This window comes from Equus quagga, chromosome 12, assembly GCF_021613505.1.
Source record: "Equus quagga isolate Etosha38 chromosome 12, UCLA_HA_Equagga_1.0, whole genome shotgun sequence".
NCBI classification, from domain to species: Eukaryota; Metazoa; Chordata; class Mammalia; order Perissodactyla; family Equidae; genus Equus; species Equus quagga.
The window spans coordinates 4,650,205-4,670,134 of record NC_060278.1 but is presented as its reverse complement, the minus strand read 5'-3'; the positions used below and the strand labels follow the sequence as shown (position 1 = coordinate 4,670,134).

The 19,930-nt window shown below is 37.7% G+C and overlaps 1 protein-coding gene across 7 annotated transcripts in view; it reads right to left on the bottom strand.

Annotated features, from left to right (window-relative positions):
• Positions 1 to 19,930, bottom strand: part of ARHGAP12 (Rho GTPase activating protein 12) — a 117,864-nt gene that overhangs the window by 86,249 nt on the left and 11,685 nt on the right. For all 7 annotated transcript variants that reach the window (XM_046678839.1, XM_046678840.1, XM_046678842.1 and 4 more), the window contains exons 2-3: positions 16,879 to 16,917; positions 14,421 to 15,174 (exon numbers count right to left, since the gene is read on the bottom strand). In XM_046678839.1, coding sequence (XP_046534795.1) covers positions 14,421 to 15,098 — 678 coding nt within the window. In that variant the 5' untranslated portion in view covers positions 15,099 to 15,174; positions 16,879 to 16,917. The remainder of the gene's footprint in view (positions 1 to 14,420; positions 15,175 to 16,878; positions 16,918 to 19,930) is intronic.

The window sequence follows — 19,930 nt, the reverse complement described above, 5'->3', positions numbered from 1 at the left end:
GCCTATGCCACATCAAGGGTCACAGCACTTCTAGATCACCGTTTATCAAACAGAAACATGCATCCTTGATGGGACAGTAATCAGGGCTTACCCTTCCCCTTTGACATCCATGTCTTTGTGGGTAAACACTGGTGGTCATTCCGGAAGCATTTAGCATATCTACTATGTACCAGGTACTTTACTAGGCACCTGATATACAGAGATAAACAAGATATGGTATCTAGCATAGCCTGGAGACTATAGACTGACTAGTAAAAAGAAAGAAAACAATCATAAATGCCATGAGTACCACTCAGGAAAAGTGCAGGGAACAATCGAAGCTCATGATGGGAGGATACCCCATAGAAGCCAAGACTAACAAGACTGTTTACAGGGCAAGAAAATTAATATGTAAAAACTACCATTAAAAACCTATCAATCACTTGCAATTCTGGGAAAAAAGAGTAAACGTACTTTTCCCTATTCCTCATACTAAGCACAAATAAAAATGCTGGACAAAATATATAAAACAAACACAAGAAGACTATGAAAGGTAAAGAAAAGGTAGACCAACTACTGACCTCAGGAGCCAATGAACAACATGATGGTGAGTTCCCTGGGTTTACTTTTGGCTTCATATATCCCAGATTTGAAGAGAGAAATCAGCAACCCACAGACCAACAAATCCCTGCTGTAGTTAGCAAAGGGACCAGAAAAGGGGAAGACTAACAAGACTGAAAACTTTTAGATGTAACCACTCTACTCCAGCCAATGCCACAGAACAAACCAACAGTTCCACCCACATACCACCAGTTCCACCCACATGCCACCAGCAATGGTAAGCAGGGAAACTAGATTTCTGCACTTGCCAGGCTAACAAGGCATCGCAAAACCCTCATCAGGGTAGTTGTTACACCATGCTAGTCAGAGAAGGCAGAGGAAAGAACCAGGGCAGTCATTACTGACAACAACAAGCCCCCCAACCTTCCCCCCAACACACACACAGAGGAGGCCTAGTGGAGAGTCAGAACTTCACACTGCCCAGTGACAAGGAGGCCATTCTCTAAACAATGGTGTTAGTGGAGGTCACATGGGCCAAGTAATGACGTACTTCAACCCCTCCCAACCAGGGAGGTAACAGGGAGATTTAGTGGGGAGCCAAACACTAATGAGGAACTCTTAGAGAAGCCCCAAAACACAGACATTTGAGTAATTTAAACCCTCTCATACCTACAACTACAGCAAATATTAAACACAGTCCAATTTTCTAGCCAGATTAACCTAACACCTCACACAAAAGGCCTATTGACTTCTGTTCCTACTGTCCCATATAAAGCGTCTGGCTTTCAACAAAAAAATTACAAGGCATGGCAAAAGGCAAGAAAAAAACATCTGAAAAGATAAAGCAAACATCAGAATCAAATTCAGATATGGCAGAGATGTTGGAATTATCACAGGAAATTTAAAATAACTATTATTAATATCTTAAGGGCTATAAAGGAAAAAGACAACATATAAGAACAAATGAGTAATGGAAGAAGAGAAATGGAAAATTTAAGACAGAATCAAAAAGATATGCTACAAATTAAAACAATATTAACAGAAATAGAAAATGCCTTTGATGCAGTGATCAATAGATTGGACGTGGCTGGAAAAAGAATCAATGACCCTGAATCTGTGTCAACAGAAATTTCCCTAACTGAAAGCAGGATAAATACCAAAAAACCCACAAAAAGGCCTATTATATGTGAACTGCAGAAAACCAAACATGAAGAGAAAATCTTGAAAGAAGCCAGCGGGAGAAAACCACCTTAACTACTAAAGAACAAGAATAAGAAATACAGCATACTTCCCATCAGAAAGCATGCAAACAAAAAGTGGGAAAAATACTTAAAGTGTGGAAAGAAAAACAATCACCAATAAGCAGTCTATATCCAGAGAAAGTACACATCAAAATGGAGCAGAAATACTTTCTTGTACAGAAAATTCAGCACTTCCAAATCCGCCCTGAAACAAACATTAATACTGTTAAGATAGCTTTACTCCCAAAATTATCTAGAGACTTTTGAAATCCCTATCAGAATCTTGGCCAGTTCCTTTGTACAAACTGACAAGTTGATTCTAAAATGCACATGGAATTGCAAAGGAGCCATAATAGACAAAACTCTCCTGAAAAAAAACAATAAACTAGGAGGAATAACACTTTTCAATTTCAAAACTCACTACAAAGCAACAGTAATCAAGACAGTCTAGTACAGGCATAAGGATTAGACATACAGGCATAAGGATCTATGGAATAGACTAAGAGTCCAGAAATGAACCCATGTGTCTACAGTCAATTGATTTTCAATATAGGTACCAACCAAGACCATTCAATGAGGAGAAAAAATGGTCTTTTCAACAAATGGTCCTAGGACAACTTGATAGCTTCACACAAAATAAAGAAGTTTGGGGCTGGCCCTGTGGCGCAGCAGTTAAGTGTGCACATTCTGCTTTGGCGGCCCAGGCTTCACTGGTTCGGATCCTGGGTGTGGACAGGGCACCGCTTGACAAGCCATGCTGTGGCAGGGGTCCCACATATAAAGTAGAGGAAGATGGGCACAGATGTTAGCTCAGGGCCAGTCTTCCTCAGCAAAAAGAGGAGGATTGGCAGCAGATGTTAGCTCCCTCAAAAAAAAAAAAAAAATGAAGTTGGACCCTTACTTCACACTATACATAAAAATTAACTCAAAAGGATCAAAATTAAACAATCTAAAACTATACAACTGTTAGGAGAAATACAGGACTAAATTTTCATGACCTCAGATTTGGCAATGGAGTCTTAGAAATGATACTAAAAGCATGAGCAACAAAACAAAATTTAGATAAACTGGACTTCATCGAAATGAAAAATTCATGCTTAACAGGACATTATCAAGAAAATGAGAAGACAATCCACAGAATGGGAGAAAATATTTGCAGACGTTATATTTCATAAGGGATCTTTATCTTGACTATATAAAGAATTCTTACAACTCAATAAAAAGACAAATAGCCCAAGTTAAAATGGGAAAAGGATCTGAATAGACATTTCTCCCAGGAAGATATACAAATAGTCAATGAATATAAGAAAAGATACTCAACATCATTAGTAATAGGAGAAACGCAAATCAAAGCTATAGTGAGATACCACTTCACACCCACATAAATAGCTACAACCAAATAGTCAGTACTGACGAGGATGTGGAGAAACTACAACCCCTCAAATATTGCTAGTGGGAATGTAAAATGGTGTAGACACTTTGGAAAATAATCGGGCAGTTCTTCACAGAATTACCCTATGACCCAGCAATTACACTCCTGGATATCTACCCAAGACCAACAAAAACATATATCCACATAAAAACTTATACACAAGTGGTTATAGCAGTACTATTCACACTAGCAAAAAGGTAGCAACAACTAAAATGCCCAATAAATGATGGACGGAAAAATAATAGATTCTTCTTCCACCATAAAAAGGAGAGAAGTACTGATACATGCCACAACACGGATGAATCTTGAAAACATTAGTCTAAGTGAAAGAAGCCAGTCACAAGAGGCCACATATTATATGATTCCACTAAAATGAAATGTCCAGGATAGGAAAATCTGTAGAAACAGAAAGCAGACTAATGGCTGCTTGGAGCTGGGGAGGATAGAGGAATAGTGGGGTGACTGCTTAAAGGGTAGAGAAAACTAGAGAACTCTGATGAAAGAAATCAAAAGCAAGTCTAAACAAATGAAGACATATTCCCTGGCCATGGACTGAAAGACTCAATAGTAGAAAGATGTCAATTCTTCCCAATTTGATCTATAGATTCAACACAATTCCAATCAAAATCTTAACAAACTGTTTTGTAGATATCAACAAACTGAATCTAAACTTTATACGGAAAGGCAAAGACCTAGAACAGCCAACACAATACTGAAGAGCAGCAAAGGTGAAGTATGCTTACTATCTAGTCCAACACTTACTATAAAACTACATTAATCCACACAGCATGATATTTACAAAAGAATGACACACAGACCAATGAACAGAATAGAGAGCCCAGAAATATATCCACACAAACAACCAACTGATTGTTGACAAAGGAACAAAGGCAATTCAATAGGAAGAGGAAAGTCTTTTCAACAAACGGTGAGGAACAATTGGACACATATATGCAAAAAAAAATGAAGCTAGACAAAGACCTTACACCTTTCACAAAAACTCAAAATAGATCATAGATCTAAATGCAAAATGTAAAATCATAAAAATTCTAGAACTAAAACAAAGAGAAAATCTAGGTGATCTTGGGTTTTGGCAATGACTTTTTAGATACAATAGTAAAAACATCATCCATGAGAGAAATAATTAACGTGTGGACTTCATTAAAATTAAAAACTTCTGCTCTGTGAAAGTCACTGTTGAGAGAATGAAAAGACAAGCCACAGACTGGGAGAAAGTATTTGTAACATATATATCTGATAAAGAATTTGTATTGAAAACATACAAGGAACTCTTAAGACTCAACAATAAGAAAATAAGCCCAATTTAATAATGAGCAAAAGATATGGACACGTCACCAAAGAAGATACAAAGATGCAAAATTAGCATATGAAAAGATGCTCAATATTATTTGTCACTAGGGATGCAAATTAAAGCAACAATGAGATACTACACATCTCTTAGAACGGCTAAAATCCAAAAAACTGACAATACCAAATCCTGGTGAAGATGCTGAACAACAGAAACTTACTCACTGCTGATGGGAATGCAAAATGGTACAGCCACTTTGAAAGACAGTTTGGCAGTTTCTTACAAAGGTAAACACAGTCTTACCATACTATCAGCAATCTTAGGTATTTACCCAAGGTATTATCCAACTGATCTTAGGCATTGATCCAAATGATCTGAAATGTATGTCTACACAAAAGCCTGCATGCAAATATATACTGCCATTTTATTCATGATTGCCAAAAACTGGAAGCAACCAAGATGTCCTTCAACAGATGAATAGATAAACAAATTACAGCACATCCCTACAACAGGTTATTAAGCAATGAAATAAATGAGCTATCAAGCCATGAAAAGGCATGGATGAATCTTAAATACATACTACTAAGTGAAAGAAGCCTAATGTATGATTCCAATTAAAAGATTCTGGAAAAGGATGAGTGGTTGCCAAGGGTTGGAGAGGAGAAGGCAGGGAGGGTGAATAGGAGAAGCACTGGGGAGCAGGGAGTGAAACTATTCTGTATGATACTGTAATTGTGGATACACAACACTATGCATTTGTCAAAAGCCACTAACCGTCACAGCACAAAGAACAAACCTGGATATATGAAATTTTTTTTAAATGTAGGAATTTAAGGCTGGGCAGGGAATCCCAGAATAGAATGCAGAAAATGACCAAAAAACCTAACTTTATTACAAATGTATGAAACAATCTCTCTAAACCAGGTAGATGGAAAGGGAGCTAATCAAAGAAACTTTAAAAGTGAATGGTATCTGTAAAACCAAAAACAAAAAGAACCGCACATGAAGTACTATATTCTAGCTGAGGAAGTTGTATACCACAGAGGTTCGAGTTAGCATTTCTGATACTGCTCTACATGCATACTGGAACTGGACAATTATGCAAATGGATGGTGGATGGTGGGGGCCACATTTCTCAAGGTTGGAGTGGGAGTTCACATATAAGCAACGACCTATGTGCTAAAAGATTCGAGTTGAAGAATCCATATGAACTCATGTTTACCTTAACATAGATGCAGATGGTTACACATGGAAATATTTATAAGTATGTGTATACCCACAGGTTAGCATACCAATGTGTATTTCTTTGCTCTGTCAGCTGAGAGGGCCTAGAAGCAATGACCTCCCAGTAGCAACAAGCACACTTGGCACCCAGATCTCAGTTTCCAGCACCATTCTCCAATTAAGGGAACCACGACTCCTTGGAGAAATGGCTGCTTCTAGGACTGGGGCAAAGCATACAAAATATGAGCATGGAGCATTTTGTACTGCCAGAAAGTAAAGAAGCACTAAAACACACACACACCTGAAAGAGTTTCCAATAGCCAAAAGCGAAATAATTCAACAGCAGAATATAGTAGTATTGGATTACAATCCAAGGTATAAAAAAATACCTATGAGTCAATACAGATATAAATAAATGGTCAAAAAGATATAAATCTGCCATAAAAAATAATTCTAAATAATTTATGTAGAATCTATGCCTTCATTGAGGTGGGTTACAACTCCCCACTTAAGTATGGGCCACATATAGTGACTTCCTTCCAAAGACCATGGTGTGGAAAGGGAGAAATAAAAACCAACTTTACAATGGAAAATCTGACAAACACCACCTCATCAGGTGATCAAGGTCAATGTTAAAAGTGATAAATCAGGTTGTATTACCCTTAATATGATGCAATGAAAATGACTCTCCGCCTCTGTGGTCTTCCTCCCAAAAGTCTATAACCACGGTCCAATCATGAGAGAAATATGAGGCAAATTCCAATGTAGGGTCATTCTACAACACCTGACCAATACTCTTCCAAACTGTCAAGGTCATTAAAGACAAGGAAAGTCTGAGAAGCTATCAAAGCCAAGAGGAGCCCAAGGAGACAAAACTATTAAATGTAATGTGGTGTTCTGGAAGAGATCCTTGAAAAATAAAAAGGACATTAGGTAAAAACTAAGGAAATCTGAATATGGACTCTAGTTAATAACAATGTGTCAATATTGGTTCATTAATTGTGACAAACGAATCATACTAATATAAGATGTTAATAATAGGGACAACCAGGGGTTGGCTATATAGGAACTCTGTACTTTCTTCACAATATTTCTGTAAGTCTAAAAGTGTTCTGAAAAAAAGAGTTCACTAAAAATAAGAAAAACAAATCAATTGTATTTCTATACACCAGCAATAAATACATGAATGTCAAAATTAAAACACAATACCATTTACAATGACTCCAAAAAATTTAACACCTATGTGTAAATCTACCAAAATTGTACAGGACTTAAGCTGAAAACTACAAAATGCTGATGAAAGAAATCGAAGATGATCTAAATAAATGAAGAGACATACAATATATATGGATGGAAAGACTCAACATAGTAAAGACGTCCATTTTCTCCAAAGTGACATACAAGTTAATGCAATTCCTATCAAAATCCCAGCATGAAGTTTCGTAGATAGAAATTACGCTAAAATTTATGAGGAAAAGCAAAGGAATTGGAATAAGGATTCCTGTGGCTGCTGTAACGACTTACACAGAGTAGCTTGAAACAAAACAAAAAAATTTATTCTCCTACAGCTCTGGAAGCCAGAAGTCCAAAATCAGTTATCACTGGGCTGAAATCAAGGTGTTGGCAGGGCTGCATTCCCTCCAGAGGCTCTAGAAGAGCTTCTGCAGCTTCTGGTGGCTGCTGGCATTCCTTAGCTTGTGGCCACGTCACTACTATCTTCACGGAGAGCATCTTCAAATCTCTCTCTGCACCATCTTTTTTTTTTTCTTTGCTGAGGAAGACTAGCTCTGAGCTAACATCTATGCCAATCTTCCTCTATTTTCTTGTATGTGGGACACTGCCGCAGCATGGCTGGTGACTGGAGTAGGTCTGCACCAGGGATCTGAACCTGCAAACCCAGGGTGCCAAAGTGGAGCACACAGAACTTTAGCCACTCAGCTACAGGGCAAGAACCTCTCTGCTTCATCTTCACATAGCCTTCTCTGTGTGTGGTGCTCCCTCTGCCTAAGGACATTTGTGATTGAATGTAGGGTCCAGGATAATGTCCTCATCTCAACATCCTTAACTTAATCATATCTGTAAAGACTTCTTCCCAAAAGAGGTAACATTTACATGTTCCAGGGATTGGGACCTGGTATCTTTGGTGGATATTATCCAGCCTACTACAATAGCTAAAACAAGTGTGAAATAGAAGAACAAAGTGGGAGGCATCAGTCTACTCAATTTCAAGACTTATTATATAGCTACAGTAATCAAGGCTGTGTGATATTAGGAGGATATATATATATATGAATGAAACAGAATAGAGGGTCCAGAAACAGACCCACACAAATATGGCCAACTAACTTTTGACAAAGGTGTAAAAGCAATTTGTTGGAGGAATGATAGCCTTTTCAATAAATGATACTATAATAATTAGATTTCCATAGGCAAAAAAAAAAAGGAAACTTGATTTAATCTCACACCTTATACAAAAATTAAACTTAAAATGGATTATAGATTAAAACCTAAGATGTAAAACTACAAACTTTTAGAAAAATATGGGGAAAATATTTAGGATCTAGACCTACTGTGATGATTAATTTTGTGTCAGCTCAGCAGGGCCATATATTTGGTGGAACATTATTCCGGATGTCTTGTGAGGGTGTTTTGGGATGTGATTAACATTTAAATTAGTGAACTCTGAGTAAATCAGATTGCCGTGCCCCCCCCCCCCCATAATGTGGGTGGGCCTCATCCAATCAGTTGAAGGTCTGAATAAAACAAAAGACTGACCTCCCCCAAGCAAGAATAAATTCTGCCAGCAGACAATCTTTGGATTTGAACTTCAACACTGGCTCTTCTCTGGGTCTCCGGCCTACAATCCCACCCTGCAGATTTTGGACTTGCCAACCTCCATAATCTCGTGAGCCAACTCCTTGAGATAAACCTCTCTATCCATACATATACATATATAGGCGCGCGCACACACACACACACACACCCTCTCTCTATTGGCTCTGTTTCCTTGGAGAACCCTAACACAGCTATGCAACAAGTTCTTAGATTTAAAACAAAAGCATGACCCATAAAAGGGAAAATTAATAAACTTGACTTCATCAAAATTAAAAACACTTGCTCTGCAAATGACCCTGTTAAGAGGACGAAAAGACAAGTTACACATTGGAAGAAGATATCTGCAAACCATATATCTGACAAATGGCCAGTGTCTAGACTATATAAAAAACTCTCCAAGCTCAACAGCACAAAACCAAACAGTCCAATTAGAAAATGGGCAAAAGACACACAAGAGACATTTCAAGGAAAAGTATCTATTGATGGCAAATAAGCACATGAAAAGATGTTCAACAATCATTAGCCATTAGGGAAATGCAAGTCAAAATCAAGAGATATTATTATACACCTATCAGAATGGCTAAAATAAAATAAAATAAAAACAGTGACAACACCAAATGCTAGTGAGCATGCAGAGAAACTGGATCACATACATTGCTGACAGGAACGTAAAATGGTACAGCCACTCTGGAAAATAGGCTGGCAGTTTCTTAAAAAATTAATCACGCAACTACCATACCATCAGCAATTATACTCATAGGTATTTATGCCGGAGAAATGAAAAGTTATCTTCACAAAAAAACATGTGAAATGTTTATATATAGCAGCTTTGTTCACAATAGCTAAAAATTAGAAACCCAGACGTTCTTCAGTAGGTGAATGGTGAAGCAAAGGATGGGACGTCCATACCATAGAACAGCAATCAGCAACAAAAGAACAAGCACTGGTACACACAATGACCTGGATCAATCTCCAGAGAATTATGCTGAATGGAAAGGCCAATCCCAAAAGGATATACAGCATATGCTTCCATTTATATAACATTCTTGAAATGACAAAATTATAGAAATGGAGAACACATTAGTGGTGGCCAGGGGTTATACTGAGGGCTTGGGGTGGGAGGGAAGTGGGTGTGGCTATAAAAGGGCAACATAGGGATCCTTGTGGTGATGGAAATGCTCAGTATCTTGACTGCACCAATGTCAATACCCTGAGTGTAATAGTATAGTATAGTTCTGCAAGATGTTACCATTGGAGGTTAATTGAATAGAGGGCACAGGGGACCTTGCTGTATTATTTCTTATAACTGCTTGTGAATCTACAATTATCTCAAAATGTTCAATGGTAATATAAGTCAGAAAAATGAAAATCTTGCAGAGACATAAGGGAATGAGGGGTGTATACTGACTGGGACGGGGCTTAGGGTTGGTTATAGAGGTGTATACATACGGACAAATGCATCAAGCTGTAAATTTAAGATGAGTGCAACTTACACACTTGATTATATGCTATGCCTCAATGAAAAACTATTTTAAATTGTCATTTATTAATTTTGTTCTCTGTGAGAATGGTATTGATTATGTGTAAACATTTTTTAATTGTCTGTAATTTATCAACAATGAAGCCATGAGAACCTTTTAGCAGAAGCTGTTTAGGTGGAGTGGTGGAGCCAGAAGCCATACTGGGAGAGGCTAAGGAGTGCGTGAGAAATGAGCAAATGCAGAAAAGCCAAATATATACAGCTCTCTCCAGAAGTTGCCAGTAAAGGGACAGGGTGATAACGAGATACTCAGAGAGGATGATACTGTTGAAGAGTTTTACTAAATGCTCATGGAAAAAACTTGGTAAATAATGAATCTAAAGCCATATGAGCACAATGGTACAGAATCTTTGCAAGAGGTTTGTGAAAAAGCAGGAAAAGCAAATATAAAGAGACTGCCCTTTGCAAGGAGAAGCAAGGTTTGCATTGTACTGGGGAGAAAGGTGATTGCTCATACCGGTGTACTTAGAGATTTGATGGTGGAAAAAATAATAAGAGAAGTAACACAACGATAGCTATATTTTATTGAATACTTACTATCACAGCTGGCCTCCAAGGAGGCCCTCAATGTCTTCGTATCCTGATATTCACAACCTGTGTTTTCTCCTCCCACAGAATAGGGCTGAACTGTGTCATCAACAGGATATGACGGTGTGCAACGTCCAAGATTCAGACATAAAAGACCACGCAGCTTCTACCTTGTTCTCTCTTGGATTACTCCTTCTAGGGGAAAGCTAGTCACAACATTCAAGCAACTGTGAAGAGGCCGAACTAGCACCATGTGACCGAACTATCTTAGAAGCAGCTCTTCCAGGCCCAGCCAAGCCTTCATAAGACTGCAACCTCACAAGAGACCCTAAGCCTTTAGAACTACCCAATTAAGCTGCTTCTGAATTACTGACCCACAGAAACTGAGATAATAAATATTTACTGTTTTAAGCCATTAGATTTGGGAGTAATTTATTAAGCAGCCAACAGATACCTAATGCACTTATGTGCCAAGCATAGTTCTAAGCATATTAGATATAGCAACTCACTCAATCTTCGACATCCCTGTGATCCCATTTTCAGATGAGGATACTGAAGCACACAGAGGTTAAGTAATTTTCCCCAATTATCACACAGCTGTTAAGTGACAAGGAACCAGATTCAAATCTAAAGCTGGTGCTACTACCTGCTGTGCAGGACATCCTCCCCAAAGCCAAAGTGGTTTCTATCCCACAACTTTTATTTTTGCTGTGAAATAGAAGGCAACTTGATCTGATAAGAAAGGAGGGAAAAGCTAATGAATCAAAGAACTGAAGAAATTGGAAAAGGTTTGAAACAGGTGCCATGAAGAGTTAGGAAGAGGACTGGCAGAGAAATCTAATAGGATTTCCAAACAGTGTTAAGGGCCCAGGAGATGTTACAGGCCATGAACTTCCATGCAGTGAATTTAAGACGACCATAATGAAGAGAACCAGGATTGCTAACATACCTAAATATAAAGTATGATTTGAAGTATGAAATAGCAGTGATGGCTGGATGGAATGGAAAACACATGCCTTTCCCAAGTCCCACTAGTTCAACAAGGAGCCATGTATAGAAAAATTCCAGGAAACACTATATATTCTATGTGAAAGTATGGCATAAAGACTGAAGAAAGAAAGTCTACTAAGACGTGATAAGAAACTGCCAGTGCTACTTCATGTAACTGCCGTGACCTCAAACATCAGATGTTTTCCTAAAAAAGATATTCCATGCTCTTGGATTGGAAGAATTAACATCGTTAAAATGTTCACACTTCCAAAAGCAATCTACAGATTCAATGCAATCCCTATCAAAGTTCCAACAACGTTTTTCACAGAAATAGAACAAAGAATCCTAAAATTTATATGGAACAACAAGAGACCCTGAATAGCCAAAGGAACCCTGAGAAAAAAGAACAAAGCTGGAGGTATCACACTCCCTGATTTCAAAATATATTTCAAAGCTATAGTAATCAAAACAGCATGGTACTGGCAAAAAAACAGACACCCAAGCAATGGAAAGATTTGAGAGCCCAGAAATAAACCCATACATTTATGATATGATTTTTGACAAGGGAGCCAAGAGCATACAATGGAGAAAGGAAAGTGGTGCTGTGAAAAGTGGACGGCAACATGCAAAAGAATGAAAGTAGACCATTATCTTACACCACAGGCAAAACTGAACTCAAAATGGATTAAAGACTTGAATGGAAGACACGAAACTTCTAGAAGAAAACATAAGCAGTACACTCTTCAACATCAGTCTAGGCAGCATATTTTCAAATATCATGTACGACTGGGCAATAGAAAAAATAAACAAATGGGACTACATCAAACAAACTAAAAAGCTTCTGCAAAGCAAAGGAAACCATCAACAAAATGAAAAGACAGTCTAACAACTGGAAGAAGATATTTGCAAACCATTTATCTGATAAGGGGTTAATATCCAAAACATACAAAGAACTCATACATCTCAACAACAAAAAAACTAACAACCCAATTAAAAAATGGGCCAAAGATCTGAACAGATATTTCTCCAAAGAAGACATACAGATGGTCAACAGGCACATGAAAAGATGCTCAACATCATTAACTATCAAGGAAACGCAAATCAAAACTACAATGAGATATCACTTCACTCCGGTCAGAAAGGGCTATAATTAACAAGACAGGAAACAATAAGTGTTGGAGAGGATGTGAAGAGAAGGGAACCCTTGTATACTGCTGGTGGGAGTGCAAACTGGTGCAGCCACTACTGAAAACAGTATGGAGATTTCTCAAAAAATTAAAAATAGATCTACCATATAATCCAACTATTCCACTGCTGGGTATTTATCCAAAGAACTTGAAAACACAAATGCATAAAGATACATGCACCCCTATGTTCACTGCAGCATTATTCACAATAGCCAAGACTTGGAAGCAACCTAGGTGCCATCAAGGGACCAATAGATAAAGAAGATGTGGTATATACACACAATGGAATACTACTCAGCCACCAAAAAGGATGAAATATGGTCATTTGTGACAACATGAATGGGCCTTGAGGGTATTATGCTAAGCAAAATAAGTCAGAGGGAGAAAGTTAAATACCATATGATCTTACTCATAGATAGAAGATAAAGACAACAATAAACACATAGAGACAGAGATTGGATTGGTGGTTACCAGAGGAGAAGCGAGGAGGAAGAAAGGGGTGATTAGGTGTGTGTGTGTGGTGATGGGTTGTAATTAGTCTTTGGGTGCTGAACACCATGTAATCTAAACAGAAACTGAAATATTACGATGTACACCTGAAATTTATATAATGTTATAAACCAATGTTACCCCAATGAAAAAATAAAGAAGCCAAAAAAAAAGGTTTTCCTGGAGAATCTTCCCTTTTTCCTATTTCCATTCAAAATGTCGTAAGAAAAATTAAAAGCTATTGAAAAAACATACTAGCTCCATTACAATCAGATCACCCCTAAGAGCAGCCTCACAATTATTCACTGACTTAACGTGATGAATAAATCTTAAAATGCAGCCTTAGGCCAAAAATTTATCAATTTTTAAATTCACTTAAAATTAGACTTTTTGTAATACATTCAAGTTTCAATTTCATGCATGTGCTTTTAAAATTACTTCACCTTACTTGACAAATAAAAGGCATACACTAACCTCAAAATAAAGTTAGGTAAGGGAAAAAGAAAACTTGAACCACAGACATATAAAAGTTTCCAGGCTAATTCAGTGCAAGCAAGTGTGGATACTCAGACACTTACAACACAAAAGTGCATGAATGGAGGTAAAAGTTTATGAGCTCAATATTTTTTTTATATTCAAAGTTAATAAACATGTTCAAAAGAACAAGAGTTAGCAGTTGACATTCCAGTGACATCTTTCCTCATACATCCTTTATTACCTGAAGGGGACTTACCAGAAACAAGTCAAAATGAGTACAGCTAGAAAACAAACTTTTTCTAGTAAAAGAAGTATCACTACTGGGTAAATTAAGTAAATCCTCTCTCTCTTATCCATAATCAACAGAGAGAAAAGAAAAACTTTTCCACACTTAAAGCAGTCCTATAAGTACAAGAATAATTATGGAAACCACAAAGTGAACCTTTACCAACGCCACAGGTTATTTCACAGCTTCTCTACCTTTTAAATCAGGATAGAACCCATGTACTATGAAAACACAAAGCAAAACAAACAATTGTGAACTCTCTCAAAGATTTTAATTAAAATAAAATCTATAATATTTTTATTGATGTGTACAAGTATTTCATCATTCTACTTTTAATCTTACCCTTATCTGCTCAGTGGAGCTGCTGCTCAGTTCATCACCTGATTCAGAATCTTGAAGTATCCTTTCTGAGCCTTCTCCTGCTGAATCACAAGACTGTTCCTGGGAGAAGCTACTTTTCTCTACGTCCAAGAACTCCGGACCAGGAAAGTGACCAAATAAGCGTGTCCTATTCTGGCCGGAAGCCTTAGGAGAATGTGAGTCACTGTTAAACTTTCCATTATTATGGGTCAGGTCCAGGCTCAGGTTGAGAGTCTGACCTGGATTATAATTGGGCCCAAAATTCTGATTGGCATCACGAATGAGACCTGTTCCGTGAACAGACGAGGATGGCTTTCCAAAACTTGAAAGCTCAGGCAATTTGTTCACATTTTCTGTTGATCTCTGAAGATGCAGACTCTGTATCATTTTCATGGAATTATTTGGCAGTCCCACTGCCTGTTTAACAGGTGGCATTAGAGCTTTGCGGGTGACCTCCTTCACATACTGGGCTGGCACATAAAATGCTTTGGAATTCTCATCTGGTTTTACTTGCCACCAGTCATCATTGGTCTTCTTCACCAAGATGTATCGTTCCCCTTGTTTTATCACAATCTTTCTGTCCTTTGCTTCATATTCATAATCATATTCCACTTCAATATACACTTGTCCTGGAACAATCTTCCCACTTCTGTCAGCCATTTTTATTCAGTAACATTCACCTCTCAGAAAGGATGGTATGCCACATTATGGTTTTATGGCTTTTGGATTAATATAGCTATTTTTATTTAAAAGGAGGAAAAGAATGAAGAAAAATGTTAATGTGGTCTGGATTTTTAATATTTACTCACAAGCATCATATAATACAAGTCATTTACAGAACACTACCTTCAAATCGCGAACCCCAGAAAGTAAACACGTCTAACATTGCATGTATTACCCTACATTAAAAACTCTCATTCTAACTAAACCAACATTTTTCAGTCATGTATGACCAAAACCAAACCAATGACTGGAACAGTAAATACACTAACCAGCCAGACACAAGACTATCAAAAATAAGAAGTGACAAGGACTTTCCTTCTTTTCAGGACTACCTCAATCTCCTTCACTTGCTTACAAAGGCTCACTAATAACAGCTAATACGTCTTAGGTACTTACGAAGGGCCAGGCACTGAGCTAGGTTCACTGCATGCCTTACCTAAGACCCTGCTTAACACTGGAGCTGAATTTCAACAACCCTAAATTTCAATGACCCTGTAGTCTATTTTCTAAAATGATCAAGAGCATGAATGGGCTTAAAAAAAAAAGTTATCCAATTACAGAAGCTTCCTTTCCTAATACAAATGGATAAAAAGGAGAGCACTGTTATCATTAGGCAAAATACACACACAGATAAAGAAGAGAAACTGCTGGCTTATTTTGTTTCCCTCTTATGTCGGCCTCAGGAGGGCCACATCCTTGTTAGGTTGAAGCCTACAAATGCCAACAAATAACCAGTCTTTTTACCTGTAAATGTTAAAAACCCATACACCCTCTCCCCATTCAAAGTCTATTAGAAATGGCCCTAAATTGCCTTGAGAAATCTAAGATTCACTTTTATTTCTATGTCAATTCCAAAATATTTTAGCACCCTCACAGAACACAGCATTCAATCTTTAAAATGATTGTAGCATCTCGATATTGCTACAACTCCAGTCAAGCCATCATGGGATGAATCATGTTCCCCAAAAAGATGTTGAAGTCCTAACTTCAGGACTTGTGAATGTGATCTTATTTGGAAATAGGATCTTTGCAGATGTAATCAATTTAAGTTAAGGTCATTCTTAATTAGAGTAGACCCTGAAATCCAATGACTGGCGTCTTTATGAGGAGAGGGAGATTTGGAGACAAGGAGAGGAGCCACACAGAGGGAACAAAACCACATGAAGACAGTGGCAGAAACTGGAGGGAGGCGGCTACAAGCCAAGTAACACCAAGGACTGCCGGCAAACCAAGGATGAGGCAAGGAAGGATTCTCTCCTAGAGCCTTCAAATGGAACACAGCCCTGCTGATAGCTTTATTTTGGACATCTAGCCTCCAAAACAGTGGGAGAATAAGTTTTTGTTGTTTTAAGCCACCCACTTTGTTAGAATAGCCCTAAGAAACTAATACACTCAACCCAATGCTCAAGGATCCTAAGGAAAACCTAAGTAATTCTGAATACTGACACGTAACAGAAATGTTTACCCACGGTCCTGTGACAACCTACCAATTTTTCTCAGCACCCAAGTGCTGGGCATAATATTACTGTACAATGTATGTGCAATAACAGTCATTCCCTGAGGACAATATTCTTCTCTGTAACAGATAAAGCCCATAAGCCCAGGGGATAGGTAAATTAGTGACACAACTTCAGTATCTAAAATTTACTTTCTAGACAAACTACTTGAATAACAAAGTTAATACAGTAATGTCATTTAAAAAAAATTAAAAACTTACCTTAGAAGGAGAAACAAACACCCAGTATTTCACTTAAACCTACAACAACAACAAAAATAAAGTTCATTAACTTTCAGAGGACTGCTTCAAGAAGGCTAAGAAGATAGTACTGCTCACCCTTTCAGAAGCATAACTGTTTATAACAGCTATACGGAAGAGTACAATTTTATAGATCACGACTGTGTTCGGTACCACCCTCCAAACAGGGACAAACACAAGGGATCTTTTACCACTGCCTCTCCTTCTTCAGTTCCACATGGTTTCAACTTCATTTCCGCCCCTTACGTTTTATTCTGACAGAAGTATCTTTTTAAACTTCTAATTATATGAAACAACTTTTGTAAAATTAGACAGAACTGTTTTTCAAGTTGATGGTACTGTGGGTAAAATGAGAACAAATGTTAAAAGGTATTGGGAGCCCTAACGTATTTCCCCACAGATTACTTACTAATTATGAGTAGGGAACTAGACCTTTACAATGGAGGAATCTGGCAGCCATGGGCTCAAGCAAGCGATCAAACTTAGCAATCCCAACAGTGGGACAACCTGATGGTATATGCCTCCTAATGTGAGGCAATAAGACATACAATGTCACCTATGCTGTATTCTTGTCAAAAAATGTTTAACCTTCAGCTAATAACCAGGACACAATTAAATCCAGAATGTGAGACATTCTATTAGACAACAGACTTGAACTCTTCAAAAGAATCAATTTCACGAAAAATGAAAAAGGGAGGATTCTTCTAGATTAAAAGAGACTACTGACACAGAACAACTGAATCCACTTCGTGTTCTAGTAGGCACCTAACCCAGACCACATGCAAAATCTACTTCCTATCTCTACCCACCGAGCCCCCCGCCCCACCAACCCTGCCAAATCTGGCTGGTCTTTCCCACCCCACTAAATAGAAATTCTAACCTTCCAAACGTTCAGCCTCTACTTTCATGCATTACCAAGACATTAGTAGCTATGTGCTTTACTTAATCCTTTTACCCACATAAAAGTTTTTCAATACAACTTTTCAGAATTCTACATTGAAATACTTATCCTCAGGTGACTTTTTTTTTTCTTTTTTCTTTCCAGGAAGTATAAAATAACTTAAGAAGTATCTTCAAAGATGTTGAAACAAGTAAGGGAATATGCTGAAGGTTATAAACCTCAGACACACTATAACCGTCAGACATTGATCCACAAGAATGGAGAAAAGGAAAGTATGAAGAGTAACAAGTAAACTGTACGATTTCATGCTAGTAGGAGAGGGGCTGTGGAGTGGGGAGCGACAACGGGTTAAAGGCTAGTCCATGTGCAGTCTCTTTCACTGCCAGGCTTTATGACTACACCTTCCTCAGTGACTACAAAGATAAGTATGAAGGAGGAGTCAGGGAGAAAGATAAAGAAGTTAGTTTCACTATGTTCAACAGGAGACATCCAATCTAAAGTTTCAGTTAAATGCAGTGAGGACTGGGAACACAAGGAGGTGGAGAAGTAGTCAAAAGACACAGAAGAGGTAGTTAGATATCAAGGCAGACGACATGAGCAAGAGTGGGCACACTGGGATAAGAGAATAGGAGCCGAGAAAAAATTCTAGTTAGTACTGGGGTGGGAGTGGGAATGAAACTGAGAAGCCCGTAAGAGAGACAAAATTATAAACTTCTAGAAAGTCACATAGCAGGAATTACGTATTATAAGCCAAGGTCTAGGAAAAGTTAGACAAAATAAAATGGAAGAGAAAAGCCTTACTATACACTAAGAAGTCAAAGAAAATTAAAATTATCATCAGGTAGCTCCAAAAACTTAGATCTAAGTGAAAATTATCTGCAAATGTGTGAATAACTTATGTCACCTATTTTTATTTAAAAATATAAGCTACATTAAACCAATGTTGACAGTTTTAACTTTGGTTGGTTTGTTTCTTCCTGTATTCCCCAAACCTGTGGATTCCTCTCTTCAGATTAGGCTGAGCATTGTATATCCTGGTACTTTACCCTCTCAAGTATTTCGGTTAGAATCTCACTCATTCAACTGCAACGCCCTCCAAGCACAACACTCCTCTAATTGAAATATATTCTATTCTTATCACCACACTCCTCCATCCACATTCATCACACACACACACCTACTAAGCACACAACAACCAGTATATAAAGTTTTTGCCTATCACGGTCCAGTACTGACAATCACTTTTCTCTGCAGTTTCAAAAATACCCATCATAGGCTTTTCATGGCTCTAACCCATCTTCTTCTTCATGTTTCAACAAGGACAGACATACACGTAGAGACACAACTGCACACATCTTTTACTTCTCTTCCCTCAGTCAGATCCAGAACTTGCTATCATGCTATTTTAAAACTTAGCCTCCTCCTTTCTGTCCGCCAATTTCTCATTCTCTTTCCTACCACTAATTACACGGCTCGGCAAATGTTACTTTCCTCCCCCAGAACATCTGTTTTAATCAACTGTGTCTCTCAGCATGATATCCTTACTAGGTATATCAAAAAAGTAAACAAGTAAACAAAACCTTACGAGAAGTATAGTAAATACATCCATAACTAATGAGTTTATAATTCAAGTCCAATACACATATATGTACAACCTATTTAGCAATTCTAACACCATGAACAACAAAATTTTAATATCGCCTCACAAGTAAATAGCAACCGACTTAAAAACACAACTTAAGCAGATTCTTGATCTGCAGTCCTCCAAGCAGTTTTAAAACTATTTGTCTAAAATTAATCCCTAAACAGGCCTCTATTAAAGAAATCAGACTTAACGAGCACAAACAAAAACGTTACGAACAATTCTAGCATAAATTCCAGCCAAAGAAATTATTCCACAAAATAATTTTGTAAATTGTACACTTAAACAAGAAATCACAGGCCACTGCAGGGCACTTAAAGTTTTTTCTTAATGCACAATCCCTGTTTTCTAAGAATAAAAACGCACAGAATATAAGACTTTTTTTCAGGCCTAAATAAGAGAAGGAAAATATAGTGATTAATATTATAAACTATTCTGGCTAAAAAGAAACAGCAAAATACGAACAGCAG